Source organism: Buteo buteo, chromosome 4 (assembly GCF_964188355.1).
Source record: "Buteo buteo chromosome 4, bButBut1.hap1.1, whole genome shotgun sequence".
Taxonomy (NCBI): domain Eukaryota; kingdom Metazoa; phylum Chordata; class Aves; order Accipitriformes; family Accipitridae; genus Buteo; species Buteo buteo.
Window position 1 is genome coordinate 53,894,201 of NC_134174.1, and position 15,669 is coordinate 53,909,869.

The window sequence follows — 15,669 nt, forward strand, 5'->3', positions numbered from 1 at the left end:
AAAGGTGGACAGTAGTCGCTGCGTGAGTCTCTGGCTGTGTCCTACCAACCCTAGGCCTTGCCCCCAGGGGACAGGACCTTGGTCCAGGCCCTTGTACTGGATCTGGTGCGAGGGGAACAGCCCCGACTTGCTCTAGGGTGCTACAAAGACACAGAGGCAGCCTGCTGAATGGCAGCTCTGTTATTCAGACAGTTGCATGGTTTAAATACATTACATACATTTCTACAGTGCATTAGAACAATACATTTTTGGGTCAGTTGGAGATGCAGCTGGGCCTGGCCGGGGAGCTGGGGGGGGTCTCACTGCTGCCCACCCTGTGCTTGCACAGCCAGTGCCAAGCCCCATCCCCACACAGGAGACAAGGGAGCTGCTCTCCCCTCCCAGGCTCAAGCAGCAGACCCCCAACCTGCCTTCATTCCCCCCCACCCCCCAAAGATAGGCTAACAGGACAGTGAGACCCAGCACCAGCTTCCCCCAGCAGCAGAAGCCGCAGCCCAAGGCAAGCGGATGCAGGCAGCAGCCCTGGTACCATTTTAGACGACACAAGCCCAGCAGCTTCTGTTCTGGGGAGAAAGGGGCTTGCTGCCTCACCCACCCACAGCAGGCCTGCGGGATTGTCAGCACCAGGGCAGCCAGGAACCCATGCTGGCCCCCCCGTGCTCCCATCACGCCTCCCACCCATGCAGCAGAAGAGCCCCTCTGGCCCTTCCCCTGCCCCGGTAGCCCCCTGCCACTCAAGGGGGCCCTAGGCACAGACAAGGCTGGCACCATGCCGGCTGCACAGCAGCCAGGAAGCTTGCTGGGAGCAGGGGCAAAAGCCAAGCAAGAGCAGCCGTGGAAACCTGGCAGGAGGGATGGGCTGGGGCAGCAGAGGGGGAGAGGGTGCTCGCACCCACCCTCAGCCCTCTCCAGCTGGGGGGGCTCCCACAGCAAGGGGGGCAGCACTAAGCTCCAGCCCCTCCCAGAGCCACCTGCTCTTCACAAGGACAAGCCAGCACCTCTTTCCCCTCAGTGTCTAACTGCGCCCAAGCCAGCCCCGTGAGTTGTCCCTCATATGTCCCCTCCTCGAGCCCCCAGCCAGAGAACAGCCGTTCATTGTGGTCCCCGCTGCACCAGCGGGCAGCAGGAACTCCCCCTGAGGAAAGCAGCGTGCACGGGGTTGGGGCAGAGGAGGGACAGTGGAGGAATACAGCACACCCTCGGGGAAAAGGAGGGGATATAACCCACTACAGGCCTTCCCAGCCTGGCAGCCGGCACGGCGGTGAAAAGGGCCAGTGGCTGGTGTAAAGGGCTGGACGGATCCTGGCCCGTGCAGCCTGCTCATTCCAGCCCCAAGCAGGGGTGCTCAGAACTGCATGCAGGCTGAGGGAGGCAGGGGCAGGGTCCCAGCCACACCACGGCTCCCAGCGGATTCCCACACCTCCCCCTGGGCTCTGCCCCAGGCAGGGCACTGAGCTCCGATGGAGCTGGGGAGGGACCATGCCCAACCTGCCTGGCTCCTCCAGTTCAGCTGCAGGTTCCTCCAGCCGCACCTGTTTGCTCTACCCAGAAGATCGAGTCCCGGCCACAGGAGCCAGCGGTGGCCCGGCTCCTCTCGTAGTGCTAGTCCAAGGCGGCCAAGCCCTGCCCACAGCTCCCACAGCTACCACCATGAGAAGAAAGGCTTCCGGCTCTGGAAGCTCTGCGTGTAGGACTCGCTGGCGGTGCGCTGGTGGGAACGTGCTGTTTCCACAATCACAGGCGGCATCTGAACCAGGTGCAGGGGGCTCTTCCCATCTTTCAGTGCCTGAGTCAGGTTCAGGATCTGTACAGCACAACAGAGCAATGCCTGAGCTGCCATGCCAGAGCAACAGAGAGCATCCAACCCAGCACCCTGCCTGCCACGCAGGCAGGATGAGGCTCCATGCCTCACCCATCTGCCTTCCCTACACACAGCTTACCTGGCCTCTCATGACAGCAATCTGCTTGTGAAACTGACCCCTGTCAAAGCCAGGGTCTTTCTGCAAGAGAGCGAGCAGAGAACACAGTGGGATCCACGTGCCCCATGCAGTGCAAAAGATGCCTATTCCCCAAGCAAGCCTCTCTCCTCCTGTCCCACAGGTTTCCTGCTTCTCCCCACACTGAATCTTCAGCTCCTGGCAGAGGGATAATCCTTCTACGCCTCAGCCCAGAAACACTGTCAGCAGCTTGGCCACCTTTCTGTCCCCTCCAGCCTTGACAGGGAGCTCCCCAACACCACCCCCACTTCTTTTCCTCCCAAGCCATCCTCACCTGCTCCCCCAGCTCACCTTGAAGAGCTCATACAGATCTTCCTCCAGGTCCTTGACAAAGTTGGGGTCTGAGATCTTGGGAAGAATCAGGTCCTTGATCTCCTGTGAAAAGGGGATTTTGGCTTGGGGCAGCCATGCCCAGTAGAATGGATCTGTGGGAGGAAGCAGGAGACATTAGAGCTGGGGAAGGCAAAGGACGGTGCCACATGTCCCTGGGTGCCAGATCATCTGCATCTGGGACACAGGGACCAGCACCCGCTTCCTACAGTCTCTGCTGAGGCAGAGCTGCCCATGAAACCAGAAGGTTTGCAGAGGGACAGCCCTAGCCCTCTCCTCTCCAGTCCTTGAGGAGGATGCCTGAGCACAGAGTTGTATGGCTTGCCAGGCTGCCCTGGCACAGCCTGAGGGACTCACATGCTCTCCAGGAGTCCGGGTGTTTCAAGGGAAAGGCCAAACCATTGTCTATAGCAGCCAGCTTAATGATAGGCTCCTTCACCACCACCCAGTCGCTGTCCTGGAAGGAAGCGGAGCATGTCACAAGGAAGCCCCCCCAGCAGGAACAGTCCCCCTCGCACTCCCTGCAGCCCTGCTACCAGGATCTTTGCCCTGGCTACCACAGAGGCACAGCAGCCTCTTGCCCGTAGCATCGTCCCTTGCCCAAAGGGAAACACTGTCTGCTTTAGGTGAGAGCGGGACAAAGCTGCTCCCCCTCCCAGGCTTCACCCCAAGGATGCACAGGTCCAGCAATACCAGTTTCCCCCACAGGCCTAGCTGTATCCTCACAAAGTCCCACTAGGCCACAAACCACTAACACACAGGGCAATGAAAGGCCCAGGAGACAAGATCGGGCCTCCACATGCTCAGAAACCCAAGACAGCTGGGAAATTCCCAGCCCATCTGCCAGGCCAGCAGCTTGCAGGAGCAGAGCCCCCCATGGAGGCTCTGCCAGGGATGAGCCACTCACCCGCACACCCGCGCTGTCCAGGGGACAGTCGTACTTGATGAGCCAGTTGTCGTTGCCCCGATCTGCAGGTAGATAAAACCAGCTGTGTCAGTGCCAGGCCTGCCTGCCCCACACCTGGCAGATTACTCCTCCTCTGACCCAGAAGTGAGACAGACCAGTTTTAGGCCCAAACTCTACCCCAGAGCCCTCAAGCTTGCTGCAGGCCTGGGAAGCCACATCAGCCCCCACAGAACCAGCCCTGGAGACTGGAGAGGTCCACATAGCCCCAGCTCACAAGAGAAAGGTCAGCCTGCAAGCCCCAGAGTGCTACCCCAGACCCCTTCCAGCCTGGCAGGAACTCAGAAGCCCAGCGTGAGATGGAATACAGGGGCACAGTCAGGTGCTGGATCGCTGGATGTCCCTGGACCCTTGCAGCTGGCAAACTTTCACCCCAGCACCATGGTGGATCCAGATCTCCCAGAATGAAGGGCAGCAGCCAGAGCATGGCCAAAGTGGTAGGCAGCCACAGCAGCTGCACTCTACCCAGAGCAGCTGCCACCTGGCAGCAATCAAGTGGTGTTGAGAGGAGTTTTGGGTGCTGGGAAGAGATGCCAAGCCCCTGCTCCCCTCCCCTTTCTCCAGCTGGCAGGAAGTGAAGGCACAGTCAGCGTCCCATGCCAGGCAGCCGGCCCTACCTGTGTTCCTGATGATGTAGTCCAGCACCACCAGCCGCTCAAACTGCAGCAGCAGCTGCCGGTTGGTGTTCTCCGGGAGTGGCTCGGCTTCAAACCTCCGCAGCCAGTAGTCAGCATCCTTGTAGCCTTCCACAAAGAGCTGGAAGGACCCCACCTGAAGCAAGGAGAGGCTGCATTACAGGAGGCCGCAGAGGACAGAGAAGCAGCAACAGGCAGGTGCAGAGGCCAGCAGCCCTACCTTGGGTGGCAGACCAATGCGGTTGAAGCGCTGGCCAACTTTCGGCACCTTCTCCAGGGCCAGCCTCTTTCCTCGGGACTTCACCCTGTCGATGGCACTGTAGTTAAAGGTCTCACTGGCCAGATACACCACCTGGGGGGACAGGAGCACAGATGTCAGCAGGGGCACCTGGCAATTCTCACAGGACTGGTTGATAAAAACAAGACACAGCATTTCCCATGGCTCTGCCCAGCACGAAGGTCCCCATGGCTTGAGCAGCAGTCCCAGTCCAGAGGTCTCAACACAACATCTCCAAGGTTAGCAGTGCCACAAGACAAGGCACAAGCAGAGCTGTGCAGAAGCACATGAAAGCCTCCCTGGGACAAGATCCCAGCAGCTGTCCCCTCACCTTCGTGCGGGGAACAATGTTGAGTTCCAGTTTCTGGTCCACCAGGCTGGCGCCTGCCTCCGACAAGTAGCCCTGGTTGAGGACGAGGCAGTCTCTCCCAAAGCAGCACGGGCAGCACAACTTCTGCAGCCACTTGGTCCACTTGGGGTTCAGCTGCCCATATGGCTCCTCGTTCTTGGGCTTGAAGACGCCAATGATTTTCTGTGAGTGGGAAAGAGGACAGCTGACTCAAGACAGTTGGCAGAGTTGGGACAGCCCCCACCCTGAGCCAGCCTGCAGTGGGGACACTCAGGAATGGGCTCAGAACAGCCCCTCACCAGGGCAATAACTAGCCCCTGGGACCAGGCAGACCCTGCAGCTCCCAGGAGGGAGGCAGGCAGGCAGGACCTGGGAGGGACCCTTCCCCAGCTAGTGCCCCATCCCACGAGAACAGGGTGCTGCCCAAAGACCTTCATACCTGGCTCATGCACCTAGAAATGACCCTCCTTGTCCCAAAAGACACCAATGATGACGCTATCCCACGGTAAACATCCCAGTGACCTTTTGACAGCTGGGGAGAGCTACTGCTCTCCGTTGCTCACTACATCCACACAGGAGAGGGAGGGGGACAGCAATCTCTGCCTTAGCTCCAAAATCCATTGAACAGAGCTGATCCCAAACTACCCAGAGTAAATGGGACCAGAACACCCAAGCAGCTGGAGGATCCCTAAGGAGCCCAGGGCTCTGTGCTGGGGGGCCCAGCTAGAGACAGCAGAGAGGCTGGCTCTCTGGGTACACTGTGGGCAAGAGGGCACAGGCAGCTCCAGACTGGCCACCAGTTAGTACCAGCAGCACCTCCAGCCCCTCAATCCAGCCTCGCACACATCGATCCAACAACAGGGCCAGCAGCACAGGTACCCCACCGCTGCAGAGGGCACAGAAATCTGGCATTAGGCACTGCACCATCACTAAGCCAGCATTGCCAAGCCACACAGCTGAGACAAGAGCTGAGGCAGGAGCAAGGCCACCTGCCCCCACAGGGCAGGCAGCCCCTGCTCCGGGGTGACTCAGCAGCACACACGACCAGCCCTCCTCCTCATGGCTGGCACCAGCCCCAGCCTGAGTGGGTGGCAGTTCCCCAAGCTGAGCTTCTGCCACAATGTGAAAGTGGGACATGTATTGCAGCACCTCAGTGTGGAACCCCAGTCTGCCAGGGGCCAGAAGCCAACCCAGGGCAGACAGGAGCAAGGTTGTGTCCACCAGGAAGAGGGAGAGGAAGTGTTTGAGGGAACAGGAGCACTTCAGCCATCCCCAGATCACACAGAGGAGCCACTTCGCCTGAGCAGGCAGGAAGGCAATCCCCACATCAGCCCCACGTGAAGGCACAGAACTGCCAACATGTCCTTGGACCTGAGCCTGCAAGAGGCTTGTCGGGAGCTCTAGCAGCACGGTGCCCTGTGCTCCATGGAGCCAGTCCAGTAGACCAAGGCCCAGCTGGGCAGGGACAGCGCAGGAGTGGAGGCCAGAGGCCTGGCAGCACAGCGTCCCCTTCCAGACAGGCCTGTGCCGGGAGAAGCACTGGCACGGAAAACAGGTCTGCCTGGCACCAGCAGCAGGGCAGAGGGAGCCAGGCTAGCCCAGAGGTGCAGCCAGCACTTGGGGTAACTGCAGCCACTGGGGAAGCATGTCCCAGGTAGGACAGCTCAGCCCTAAGGAGCCCAGAGGGAAACAGAGACAAGAGAAAAGGTTTTGCCCCAATGCCCTTACCCCCTAACCTGCCCACCACAGCAGCGCACTGCAATCCCTCCCATGCCAGCAGTGCAGAGGTTTTGGTGACCCTGGGCAGCAGCCACAGAAACCAGACACACACCGCATTTGCTGACAGCAGGGCAGGTGGGGGGACCTGCCAGGTGACATGGCCAGGAGTGCGCAGACTTTGGCTCCTCACACACATCCTCCACCAGCCCTCGCCACACTTGGGTCTCCCACAGCCTGGCAGCCTCTGCTCTGCCACCCCCAGGCAGCTCATCCAGCCCAGTGACACACATCTTGTATTGGGCAACAAGAGGGAGCAGGAGGAAGTATGTATTGCCCCACAGCCCACCAGCTCAGCAGGGACCTGCCTGCCACAGCTCCCAGAAGCCAGGCTCCACCTAAGACAGGAAAAGTAGGACATGCCAGAGACCTGCGAGCCCAGTCCTGCTTCTCAAGAAGCATCCCGGCGCACACGCAGCGAGGGAGTCACGGGACGCAGCAACAGCTCGAGTAATTGGGCTGGGTGCTGCAGGTCACAAGACGAGCCACCCCGTGCTGTGCATACATAGCCAGTCAGTGGTGTGGAGTCGGCTGCCACACAGCTGACCAGATCTATGGGGGACCAGCCACATGTCAAGGGCTTTCCCTCCATTATATCGGCCGTGCAGCCACAGAGGAAGTATCTTGCTCCAGTCTCACAGGCCAAAAACCAGCTCAGCTCTCAGAGTCACAGCCCTAGGGCTGGAGTCACCACGGTGAGGAGATGCTGATGCGCAGGCCTGGGGGAGAGGGTGACCCTTCCTCTTCGGGCACAGGAGCCACAAAAGAGGCTGAAGCAGCGCTTGGGACACAGCTGCCCCCCGCTCTTGCCGCTGGTCCCACCGCACTTCTCCCCAGGGCGGCCCCAGCCGCTCCTACCAGCCCCTCCGAGGCCGCTCACCCCCGGGCCAGCATCACCAGCTCCCCCGGGAGCACCCTCCTCCCGGCCGGCGCCGCTCGGCCCGCGGGCCCCGGGGGGAGGCCCCGGGGAGCGACCGGCCACCCCCGGGGCGGGCACACGGGGCCGGCTCACCCCCTGCGGGTCCTTGACGAAGTAACTGCCGCTGGAGCCCTGCGAGATGCGCTCGGGGAAGATGCCGCGCTCGCTGGCCAGCTCGGCCCGCCGCACCACCTCGGCGAACTCGGGGTCCTCGGGGAAGTCGTTACGCTCCCGCTGGGCCGCCTGGGCCTGGGCCTGGGCCTGGGCCTGCGCCGCCGCCTGGGCCTGCGCCTGGGCCTGCGCCGCCGCCGGGCCCCGCGCCCCGCGCTCCAGCAGCGGCTGCCGCTCGCGGTCGCGGCCGCCGGGGGAGCCGGGAGGGGAAGGCGGCGGGGGGGCGGCGGGCGGGAGGGCGCGCACGGCGCCCCCCGGCAGCCCGTAGTCGGGGGCCTGCGCCCGCTCCGGCGACACCAGCGGGCTCGTCTCGTCCATCGCGCCCGCCCGGCCCCCGCCGCGCCGTGCCGTGCCGCCCGCGCCCGCCGCTTCCGCCCGCGTCACCGCGCCGCCCCGCCCCGTCGGCCGCCCCGCCCAGACCGGGCGTCGCCGTGCGAACCGCGCTCCGCCGCGGGGGCGGCTGCGGCCGCGGATGAGGCGGGCCTGGCGGCCCCCGCGCCTCGCACCGCTTGTCCGTGGGGGCCGGAGTGGGGCGGGGGTGTGGGGTGGGTCCGTCGCGCCCCCGCCGTGGGGGCTGGCGCCAGCGCCCCACACAAAGATGGCCGCCCGGGAGCGGCAGCGCCCCCCGCTGCCCTTCGCAAAGATGGCGGCGGGGGCGGGGGCGCGGCCCCTCCGCCGACACGCCCGGGGAGGGGAGCGCCTTGCCCCGCACAAAGATGGCGGCCGGCGAGGGCGCGCCGCGAAGCTGGCCAGTCAGCAGCCGCGTTGCTAGCGGTTGCCGTGGAGACAGCCAACGGCGGGCGGGGATGGACGCTCGCGGCGTGGCACCGCCCGGCGGGGCGGGAGCCTGGCAGGGGAGGTGCCCCCGCCACCGCCCCTCGGCGGGACCCCGGTGGGGAGCGGTGCGGGCGGCGAGCGCGGAGCCAGGTGAGCGCGGACCGCGGGTCCCTGCGCCGCCCGGCCCGCCCGCACCGCCCCTGGGCAGGCACCGGGCCTGCGAGCATCCCCACGCGTGTCCCGGTGGGGCGTGCCTGCAGCGCCCGTGGGCGCATCAGCCGTGGGCGCATGGACCCGGTGGGGTGTGCGCGCATCGCCCGTGGGCGCATGGACCCGGTGGGGTGTGCCTGCATCGCCCGTGGGTGCATGGACCCGGTGGGGTGTGCGCACATCGCCTGTGGGTGCATGGACCCGGTGGGGTGTGCATGCATCGCCCGCGGGTGCATGGAGCCGGTGGGGCGTCGATACAGTGGGGCGTGCATGCATCAGCCGTGGGTGCAATTGCCACCTCTGGGCACGCTGCCCAGGTGGGGTGTGCGTGTGCCCCCCGTGGGTGCGTGGCACGGGCAGGGTGCGCATGCATTGCCCAGGGGTGTGTGGCCCAGCTGGGTCACACACCCCTCGCCCCCCGTGCGTGGCTCCAGCCCGTGGGTGTGCAACCTGGGTAGGTCGTGGGCTCAGAGCTGGAGGTTGTGCGCAGCTCGGGCTGTGCTGCACGCATCACCCCTGCTTGCGTGGGTACGGCTTGTGCAGGGCTCTGGTGTGGGTGGGTGCCAGTGGGGGGACATCCAGCTGCTGGGCAGGGTGGGTTGCTCATAGGGCAAATGCTGCCCGTCCGCCAGATGGTCACAGGTCCAGGCACAGGCCATGCTGGTGGAGGGAGCCCTCCCCTGCAGCAGGCGTTAACAGCCCCTGGCAGCACCCTCTCCTCCTGCTGGCACTGCTGGAGGCCTCCGGAGAGGTGCTGGGCAGGCTGCACGCTGGGCAGCCTGTGCTGAGCCCCTGGTCTCTGCCATCAGCAGAGAGCACTGTTCAGTCGCTGCTGGCTTGGCTGAGGGCCATATCTCCTCCGGACACAAAGCCCTTGCAAGCTCCCTGCTGTGCTCCCGGGTACTGTGCCTGGCTGGTTAGCGTGGCTCAGCACCCATCTCTCCAGGGATGCGCAGCCCCGTGTGAGCAGGGGTGCCCCCTTTGGAAGCGGGGAGCCCCTTCCTGCCGCTGGCGCTGCCTGAGCCGCACCAGGAGCCGCTGGAGAGGCAGCACCCAGCCCACCTGTGGGGCTGTCGCCATGCTGGTGACTTCCATGTGTGCTGGGGAGAGCTGTGCTGCGTGGCTGCAGCTCTGGGGTTGTGCAGGCCTCCGGGGGCTGCTTGCTGTCAGCAGGCAGGTTTGCAAACCCTGGGTAGCCAAGCAAAGCCCTGGAGCCCCAGGGTCCTCTCTCCGCTGTTCCTCTTAGGAGGAGCAGCCACTCCATGCCCAGGGTGTGACCCAGGTCTGCCCATCCTTGATACTGGAGCTAGAAGCCCCACAAGCTCTCTGCTCCCTCCCCTGAAGAGCACAACCCAGCAAGCGTCTCCTCTCCAAAATGCCTGTTTCTTTGTGGGACTGCCCCAGCAGAGCTGAGGGCAGCCCCTGGCCTGAGCCTGCCACCAGGGAGCTGTGCCAGAGGCAGCCAGCTCCTGCCACGCTCTTCTTCCTGCCGCTCACTCACGTTTCACGGGGCTGTGACCCCCATGGGCTCACATCGCCCTGAGCCCTGCAGTGGGGCGGGCAGCAACCCGAACCTGGCGGCTGGGGTTTCAGAGGCAGGGCAGGGTGGCTGTGCTCCTGGGGTCAGCTCCTCGTCTGCAGCGTGCCCCAGCAGAGCTGTCCCCAGGGCAGACGTGTGCCTGTCTGTGAGCCAAGGGGATGCAGGGGGTCTGGGTGAGCCAGGCTGCTCCCCCTGCCCAGCAGCCACCCTCCGCACTTCTTCCTGCCAGCTCTTGCCCTGCGCTGCCGGAGGCTGTCACCATGACCCTCACCAAAGGCTCCTTCACCTACTCCAACGGGGAGGAGTACCGTGGCGAGTGGAAGGAAGGTGAGATGGGGCAGGAGGGGATGGTGCTGCCTGCACTGGGGGCCGAGCAGCCCCCACGTGCCTGACCATGCTGGGGCAGTCCCTGCCTCCATCCGTTCAGTGCTGCCCATTTCTGCCCTTGCCTAGGTCGCAGGCACGGTGTTGGGCAGCTGACGTTTGCTGACGGCACCGCTTATGTGGGGCACTTCGAGAACGGTCTCTTCCATGGCTGTGGTGTGCTCACCTTCTCCGACGGCTCCAGGTGAGCGTGGGACCCCTGCATACACTCCCCCTGGGCATCCCAACTTGCCGTGGGGAGCTGCTGCCTCAGGAGCTCCTCCTGTGCAGGTACGAGGGGGAGTTTGTGCAGGGCAAGTTCAATGGCGTTGGCGTCTTCACCCGCTGTGACAACATGACCTTTGAGGGCGAGTTCAAAGGCGGGCGCGTGTACGGCTTCGGTGAGTGCCCGGCAGCACGGTGCAGGCAGCCGCAGCCCCGCGTGGCCCCAGTTCGGCGTGGCCCCATCCAGCGTCTCCCGTTTTGTCCCTCCAGCCCCGGTCCCGGTGGGTGCTGCTCCCTGCCCCTTCACTGCCAGCCCTTCCCTCCCCAGGTCTCCTGACCTTCCCTGACGGCTCCCACGGGGTGCCCCGCAACGAGGGCTTCTTTGAGAACAACAAGCTGCTGCGGCGGGAGAAGTGCCCGGCCGTCATCCAGAGGGCCCAGGGTGCCTCCAAGTCTGCCCACAACCTGACAGCGTGACGGTGCCCCGCGTCCCCTCCAGCCACAGCGGGGACCCCCCCACTGGGCACTGGCCGGCCCCGCCGGCCCCAGAGCAGGGATGTGGCACTGCTGGGTGCCTCCCTGCCCTCCGTCCCCACCAAGCTCCCCTCTGCTGAATCCCCAACGCTGCGGGGGGACGGGGCCCTCCGCTCTCCACCCAAGTGCCCCAAGGCAGCCGTGGTGCCTTCTCTCTCTGGCTATAGCCCTGGCACTTGCCGGAGCCGCAGGGGACAAGGTGGCCGGGGCTCGGCCCCTCTGCCCCCCAGGAAGGCTGTGGACCACCAGGGCTGCTAGCCTGCTGCAGAGGATGGAGCAGGGGTGTAGGGGCTGGGGCTGGGCCCTGACCCCACTGCCGGGGTGCCTTGGCCAGGGGCTGCTGGCTGGACCACATGCCCACAGAGGGGCAGCTCCTGGCCCGCTTTGCTACCCTGGTCCTGAGGCAGGGTGGGCACCCCAGGCATCCCATGGCCTGCGCTCTCAGCTCTGGGTGACTGGCCATCCCCCATGTGCCCTGGCCAGGGCGACAAGGTGCCTGCGGAGGACCCAGCCTGCTCTCAGGACCAGCTGGTGGGCTGTGTTCCCCTCATCCCCGTGCCAATCCAGTCCACCCGCTGCCTTGGGGACATCTGCAGCGTCATCCCCACCAAGGAGGACCAGGGGATGCCCAGCCTGGCCCATGTCCACTGCATGCTGGGGGAGGGCAGGAGCGATGGCAAGCAAGGAGCAGGGTCAGCCGGAGCCCGGGATGAGGGGCATGAGCAGGGCTGCATGGGGTGTCAGGGCTGGGCAGGGCGGGCGGGGATAGGGGCATGGTGAAGGGGCAGGCAGGGTGGGCAGGGGGCACACATGTCCCCATCTTGCCCCCTGCACACATCCTTCATCTCCCCCCTGCGTGCCCACCTTCACCCCCAGTGTGGTCTGGCTGGCTGCGGCGTGGGGGTCCTGGCAGCCCTTGCAGCCCGGTGGTGGGCTGCAGGGGCCGTGCCCTCCCTGCCAGTCTCTGCCCGCACCGGTCCCGTGCCTTGCCGTGACCCTGCCTTGTGCTGCTGCCTGCATGGGCCTCAGCTGAGTAAACCACGTTGCCAAACGCCCGGGCCGTGTCCTTTTTGCCGGGAGCAGGGACCGGGTGGGGGGCTGCTTGCGCAGGCAGGACTGCAGACAGAGTGGGGGCAGCAGGTTTATTCCCAGCTCACGGCACAGGGATCCATCCCTTCCCAGGTGGGGATGTCAGGACCCCAGGGGCTGGCAGGGATGCAAGGGTGGCCAGGGGGTGCTGGGTGTCCCCCATACCCGCTCTGCCCAGGGCAGCCCTGACCAGCAGGAAGGAGTGAGATGGGTGGCTTTCTCCTGGCCACGTCCTGGTGTCCCCACCACAGCCCCAGTTCCCGGGATCCCTGGCTCCCACGCATTCCCAGTGCAGGAAGGGGCGGGGGGAGCCCTCACAACCAGCCATTGGCACTGAAGATGCCCTTCAGCTCCTCAACCTGGGGGGAGCTCAGCGGAGCGAGGGGTGCACGGCAGGGACCCCCATAGTAGCCAAACCACTCCATGGCCTTCTTCAGTCCCGGGATCCCAAACCGGCGGGTGACCTGTGGGAGAGAAGGCGCAGGGGCTTGCCGGCTCCCATGGGACAGGGCGACATGCTTCACGGACCCAGCTCCTGCTGACTCTGCTCCTCGCTCGCCACCACTCCTGCCCTCCCCCATGTGGGGCTGCAAGGCTGAGCAGGGTGCAGGGTGGCTTCAGCCCCCCCCATGAAGTGCCCACCGTGGGGTGGGGGGCAGAGCATGGCCACGCAGGGGAGCATCCCTGTGGCATGGTGGGCTTTTTGCAGCAGGGACGAGCCACCCCACGGTGGGGTGGGGGGCCTGGGTAGGAGCAGCTCTTCCCCCCATCACTGCCTATAAATAGGTGGCAAGGCTCCTGCGGGGGGTCGGGCAGGTGCCCGATGCCAGTGGACACACTGTTCCTGGCACGGTAGGGCTGGCATTTCCCACCCCAGCCCGGCTTGGCTTGCTGGCCGTTCGCTGTGCCATCCTATTCCCCCTGGACCACCGCTCCACCCCCCACAGCCTCAGAGACCTCCATCCTTTGCCACCCCCCGGCTCTGCCATGGCCCAGCACCCCCACCCCTCAGCATCCCGGGGGGTGCTGCCTGCTCACCGCCAGGTTGGGCTCGATCAGCCGGTGCTGCAGGTCGCGGGCCTCCTGCCAGCGCCCCTCACGGCACAGGCCGTCCAGCTGGCACAGCGGGGCCCCCAGGACGTTGGCAAGGGCACAGACCCCCCCAGAGGCACCTGGGGGACACCAGGGCACGTTGGCAGCCGGGTCAGCACGCCGTACCCTGCCAGCACCTCCTGGGCATCGCCGCCCCTCGCCTGCCTCCCCCTGCCCGGCTGCCAGTCCCCTCCAGTGCCCCCAGGGCAGCACCCCGTGTCCCTGGGCAGGCGGGGGCAGCAGCACCTACCCAGGGCGTAGCTCGCCAGCAGGAAGCCGGCTGATCCCGCCAGCACCTGGAAATCCTCCTGCCGTGTCTTGTGAACCATCAGCCCCATGCGAGTGATCTGGGGAGAGACATGCTGTGCCCTGGGGCAGGCATCACCCTGTCCCCCTGCTGTAGGGCTCCTGCTGGCACCCCTGGGGTCTGGGGAAGGGCTGCAAGCCCCAGCTCCCCATTCCCAGCTTGGGGCCAGGTTTGGTGGCAGCTAGCCCAGGGAAAACCCTGCCCCACTCACGTCCCCACCGCTGTCCTTGATCCCAAGGATGTTGGGGTGCTGAGCCAGGGTGAGGACAGCCTCCAGGGGCAGGTCCAGGCCAGTGTTGGCAGGGACGCTGTAGAGCACCACGGGGATGGGGGATGCATCAGCAACCTGCGGGCAGCCAGGCAGAGCTCAGCAGCTGGGGTGGGTCAGAGACACGCGGGACACGCTCCCTATCCTGCTGCCCCAGCTGGGGCTGCCAGCGGGCACTGGGCATGGCTCACCTCTGTGTAGTGCTGCACCAGGGCAGCGCTCGTCATGGTCCCCCGGTAGTAGCAGGGCGTCACGACCAGCGCCACATCAGCCCCCGCCTCTGCCACGCTGACCGTCAGCTTGATGGTGGCCTGGGTGGCTGGGGAGGACACAGAAGGGTGAGGGACGCCCCGAGGGTGACACATGGCCCCCACGCTGCCCGTGCAGGCACTCACATTCGCAGCCCGAGCCAGCCAGCAGCAGGCGGTCCCTGGGCAGAGCCCGGCGCACGCAGCTCACCAGCTCCAGCCGCTCGCGGAGTGCCAGGTAGGGGTACTCCCCATTGGAGCCCAGCACCACCAGCCCTGAAACACAAGCATGGGGAGGGCAGGGCTCTGGCGCAGGAGCAGGGTGCCCACAGGGCGGCCGATCCTGCCCTCTCCACACCCCACTCTGAGGTGGACACCAGGCACCCAAGTGCCTCTTGGGCCAGCAGGCTCCCGCAGGTGCCCCGCAGAGCCCCGGGCTCCCCTACAAAGGGCACATGTGGAGTATGTGCCCTCCAGATGGCAGTGCCCACCTGCACCGCCCTGACCACCGGCAGTGCCATCCCTTACCCGGGCACCCTTATGTGTGCCGTGCATGCACCATGTGTGCCGAACGCACCCTGCATGCCTCCGACCCCAGAAACTGCCCCACACAGCACTGCTAGCGAGGCATTTATTGGTGCCTGCAGCCAGGCTGTGCCGCCCTGTCCCCGGCTAGGACACACAGACCCCTTCCCTGGGACCCTGCCAGCACTAAGGGCACAGGCAGGCCAGCTCCAGCCCAGCACTGCCAGGCTCTGCCGCCCCATCCAGGGCTCCAGGATGCCGGGAGGGTTGGGTGTCCCCGTCATCCTCTCTCCCTTCCTTGCCCCTGGGCACCCAGACAGGGCTCTGCAGCCCACAGTGTGCCCTCTCCTGTCCTGGTCCCCACAGCCCTGAACTCACAGCCTGGTCAGAAGAGGGGAGACCCCAGGGCACATCACTGTGACCCGCAGCCTCTTCCTGCAGCTCCTCTCCTTCCATCCCATCCATCCTGGGCAATCAACAGATATGCATCTCGTGGTGCTGAATCTGTGTGTGTGCACGGGTGCGCAGAGGGTAGGTGCAAGCCTGCAGCTACATGTGGAGGATGTGTGCATGCAAGCATGCACTGGAGTGTGGCAGGGGTGTGCACGGACACATGCATGTGCCTGGGCTGCCTGGGCACTTGCGGTGCAAAGGGCCGCCGGTGGGTCACGCAAGGGGCTGCCAGTCCCAGAGCAAAGTCCAGCTGGCGGCCGAGCACCCTTGGGAAGCCGGCAGGCTGTCTGTCCGCTGCTGCACAGCCCCTGCGGTGGGCAGGGATGTGGCAGGAGCCTGCGTGGAGTGGGGCGGTGGGCAGCACTTACCTCGGAAGGGGATGCTGGCATAGCGGCACAAGTTTCCCTCCAGCTGGGCATAGTCCACCTCCTGTGTGGCCGAGAAGGGGGTGGTGAGGGGTGGGAATATGCCCCTGAGGTTCAGTGTATGCACTGGTCCCGGCTGGGCGCTGAGCCCCCGGCGCTGCCCAGGGGCTGCCCGGCACAGAGCTGCCAGGGCAGACCGGAAGGGTGAGACGAGGCAGGTGCTGAGCACCATGGCGGCTGGGTGCTGCCGCCGGC

General features: G+C 65.4%; 3 protein-coding genes across 3 annotated transcripts; 1 reads left to right on the forward strand and 2 right to left on the reverse strand.

The window, feature by feature from the left end:
* Positions 1–165: 165 nt before the first annotated feature.
* Positions 166–7,829, reverse strand: PI4K2A (phosphatidylinositol 4-kinase type 2 alpha). Its single transcript, XM_075026190.1, has 9 exons — positions 7,341–7,829; positions 4,535–4,735; positions 4,147–4,278; positions 3,909–4,062; positions 3,235–3,296; positions 2,685–2,784; positions 2,289–2,422; positions 1,941–2,000; positions 166–1,804 (listed from the first exon to the last, which is right to left on the reverse strand). Exons 1-9 carry the CDS (start codon positions 7,734–7,736, stop codon positions 1,643–1,645), a joined length of 1,401 nt encoding a protein of 466 aa, XP_074882291.1. The 5' UTR covers positions 7,737–7,829; the 3' UTR covers positions 166–1,642.
* Positions 7,830–8,239: 410 nt separating this feature from the next.
* On the forward strand, positions 8,240–12,116 carry MORN4 (MORN repeat containing 4). The gene is made up of 5 exons (XM_075026950.1): positions 8,240–8,345; positions 10,175–10,272; positions 10,399–10,513; positions 10,600–10,709; positions 10,862–12,116. Exons 2-5 carry the CDS (start codon positions 10,206–10,208, stop codon positions 11,008–11,010), a joined length of 441 nt encoding a protein of 146 aa, XP_074883051.1. The 5' UTR covers positions 8,240–8,345; positions 10,175–10,205; the 3' UTR covers positions 11,011–12,116.
* Positions 12,117–12,124: 8 nt separating this feature from the next.
* Positions 12,125–15,646, reverse strand: HOGA1 (4-hydroxy-2-oxoglutarate aldolase 1). Its single transcript, XM_075026948.1, has 7 exons — positions 15,418–15,646; positions 14,219–14,347; positions 14,015–14,142; positions 13,767–13,901; positions 13,499–13,595; positions 13,195–13,328; positions 12,125–12,620 (listed from the first exon to the last, which is right to left on the reverse strand). The coding sequence occupies exons 1-7, from the start codon at positions 15,644–15,646 to the stop codon at positions 12,471–12,473; spliced, it is 1,002 nt and encodes a 333-aa protein (XP_074883049.1). The 3' UTR covers positions 12,125–12,470.
* Positions 15,647–15,669: the final 23 nt, after the last annotated feature.